Source organism: Helianthus annuus, chromosome 16 (assembly GCF_002127325.2).
Source record: "Helianthus annuus cultivar XRQ/B chromosome 16, HanXRQr2.0-SUNRISE, whole genome shotgun sequence".
NCBI lineage: Eukaryota > Viridiplantae > Streptophyta > Magnoliopsida > Asterales > Asteraceae > Helianthus > Helianthus annuus.
In genome coordinates, this window is record NC_035448.2 from 65,774,650 (window position 1) to 65,778,050 (window position 3,401).

At 31.2% G+C, this 3,401-nt stretch overlaps 1 protein-coding gene across 1 annotated transcript; it reads right to left on the reverse strand.

The window, feature by feature from the left end:
• Window positions 1-595: 595 nt before the first annotated feature.
• LOC110919353 (protein FAR1-RELATED SEQUENCE 5-like) lies at window positions 596-3,193 on the reverse strand. The gene is made up of 5 exons (XM_022163627.1): window positions 2,656-3,193; window positions 2,523-2,568; window positions 2,174-2,429; window positions 1,394-1,957; window positions 596-1,219 (listed from the first exon to the last, which is right to left on the reverse strand). The coding sequence occupies exons 1-5, from the start codon at window positions 3,191-3,193 to the stop codon at window positions 596-598; spliced, it is 2,028 nt and encodes a 675-aa protein (XP_022019319.1).
• Between the last annotated feature and the right edge of the window lie 208 nt (window positions 3,194-3,401).

Genomic DNA, 3,401 nt, shown 5'->3' on the forward strand with positions numbered 1-3,401 from the left:
TGGCCTCTCCTTAGCATCGTTAGAGTTTCGTAAGCTTGGATGCAATGAATCTGTTGAACAATTCTCATTTTTATTTTGATCCGTCTGTGGATCTATTTCAACTACATTGTGATACTTAAATATTATAATAATCATTTGGTTGGAATAAATCTATCTTTTTGCTTCCGTTGTGCATTATAATTTGTGTTGTTTGACTATGATGATATCAACTACGTCACGATACTCCCCCACCGGGCCCACCGGTGACACGTGGAAATTTGGGGTGTGACACTATAATATGTATAAATTGGTGAATATCAATCATCTTTGTATAATTTTGTGGTTTGAAAACTATCATCATCTATATAACGCAATGTTTATGATATCCACTTGCATTTATTGTTTAATTTGATCTGTGATCTGTATTATAATAAAACGCAATAACAATATACTGTTGTTATCATAAAACGCAATTAACCAAAAAAAGCTGATATTTATGAAGGATATCACAAAACGCAATAACAAAAAGAGATGAAATCTATACATCATAAAACGCAATGACAAAAAATTTTTCTTTCTTATTGATATCATAATTTGACAGAATTTGTGTACATAATTAAATTGCATTGCTAGAACCTATAGCATTAGAAGAAACCTTATCTTTACATGTGCGACTGTTATGTCCTTTTCCACCACATACACGGCACGATTTCTGGATCTTTGATGATTTCTGAATTGCAATCTCACGATTAGACTTGATCCTTTTTTGTACACCGCACACTTTGGTCCTTATTTTGATCGGGACACGAATCATAGAATCTGACTTTTCTAAGTTCCCTCCAATATCAGCAAATCTTTCTTTGCGCCTAGGAGGCGGCGCAGCAACCATAACCTCATCCGCTTTATCAATATAACTTTTAATATGATCACTGTAACGACACAGCTCATCTAAATCCCCAACCAACCTATTAACCACATACTCCTTTGCAACAACGGTTTCTCTCAAAACTTTATCAATTTCACTATTCCTACCAATTTCATCAAACCGAATATTGCAATGATTTGATCCATTTGAAACAACATCTCTCATCCATATTCTATGAACATATCTTCTAGGAAACTCAGTTATATCATCATACTGTAGAACATAAAATATATGGCGGCACAATATACCAAATTGTTCAAACCATTTGCAAGTACAACTTATACTTAAACCATCTTCTTGTTTGTTGTATTGAACCTGTAAATAAAATTAAAAAGCTATATAAAATTAGTGAAATGTAATATAAAACGCAATGAATAATAAAAATAATACAGAAATTAAGTATATGATCATATAATGATAAAATGCAACAAATAATGGAAAAGTTAAGATGCAATAGATGTGTAAAACAATATAAATATAAAAAATTACCTTGAATAAAGATGTGCATGGCTGTTTGAAATCCTTTATTTCATAATATTGAACATCACCCACAGTATCATGAGACTTTGACATACACTTTGTAATGGCAGCATCAATTTCAATCTGAATATCTTTAAAAATTGTTTTGGTATATATTTCTGATGCTTGTTTCTCCAATACAAAGTCACTCCAGGTCTTAGACTGAATATACCTTGTATCATGATCATTCCTCCTATGCTTATGCCTTTGAATATCCATTGCAGTCTCAAAATGAGTGAAAAATTCAACAAATGTACATCTTGGATTGCAAATCTGACCAAAGAAGTAATTCTCGCTTTCACATCTAGACGTAGTACGCATAAGACCAGCCAAATTCTCTCCATGGTAATAAGCGGGAATCCAATCAAATCGAAGATCGTACATATCTTTTAACCACTCATGATTTTCCAATCCAAAAGTAGACATTATTGAATGCCACTCAGTTTCAAAATCTTCTGGAATAATAGTATCATTCCAAACAACATGAGTCATTCTTGTATTAAAATCAATGTTTGCTGACAAAACAGGACCAACCTGTATAAAAAGTAATAAAATTATTAAACATAAAACGCAATAATTTAAAACGCAATATATTAAAAATGATAAACATAATGCATTAATGGTAAAACACAATTGTTTTGTAGTTCTATTAATAAAAGTGTTTGGCGATCTTATTGTACAATACATAAAACGCAATAATAAAGCTATATAAAAATTGCAGTTTATTAAATCATAAAACGCAGTTAATACCTTTGTCTTCAATTTCTCCCATATATGCCACATACATAACCTATGCCTACTTAAAAGTTCATCCTTAATAGCTCTCTTCATTGCAGCATCTTGATCAGTAAAAACAACTTTAGGCTCATTTCCAAAAGCATTAACAAAGCACCTTAAAAGCCATCTATAAGAATCTGCAGTCTCAGAACCAAGTAATGCACCACCAAATGTGACATTCCTAAAATGATTATCAATCCCAGTAAATGGTACAAAAACCAAATCATATCTACATAAAAATAAATTAATAAAGCATTAGGAAAAATAGAATAGGATATATAACGCAATAGAATATATAACGCAATAAATGAAAAAAACTTACTTGTTTGCTTTATAAGTATCATCAAAACCAACTATGTCACCAAACACTGTATAATTTGTTTTTGATTGCTCATCAGCCCATAAAAGTCATTTCTATCTTCTATCTTCACCAATAACATAATCACATGTGAAACCAGGAAAACATTCTTTCTTCCTAATAAGACACCTAACTACCATTTCTGCATCATACTCTCCTATGTAAAGATTCAAATCCCTTCTATAGTTCTTACAATCAACTTTACTAGCACCAACTTCACCAAAACCACCATACATTGTTTTCATAATATTGAATGCTTTAACAGGTCCAATATTGATTGCAAACAATCCAGATATAAAACTCTCTTTAACATAATCAATACTTCTTACAGCCGGCAAGAAATGAATATCTTCATCTTCAACAAAGATATGATTATGTTCTTCTTCAAAGTAGTAGATTTTAAACATATTATTGTTCTCTAATATTAATTTCACATGAGCATTGCATCCAACTCTTTTTGAACCTCTATTACATCTAACAATCTTTTTACTATTCTCATCAACTGACTGAGAATCTATTTCTTTGCTAACGTGAAATCCTTCTTTTGAGCAGACAATATATCTTATTTTCACTAAACCACCAACATTTTTCCAAGAGACATTTTTTTCTTGCAGAAAAACCTGCAGCAAGTGCATATCTCTGATAAAACGCAAAAGCCTAATCAAATGATTTAAAAAACATTCCAACAGCAGGTGTAATGGATCCACTGACTTTAGGTTTGAAAAACTTTCATCCACTGTTTAAGCATACACGTTCCTCCCACTTGGAAATGTGATCTGAAACAATTAACAAATAACTATAAAACGTAATAGCTCTTATATAATAATGTTTTTAGTGTTAAAT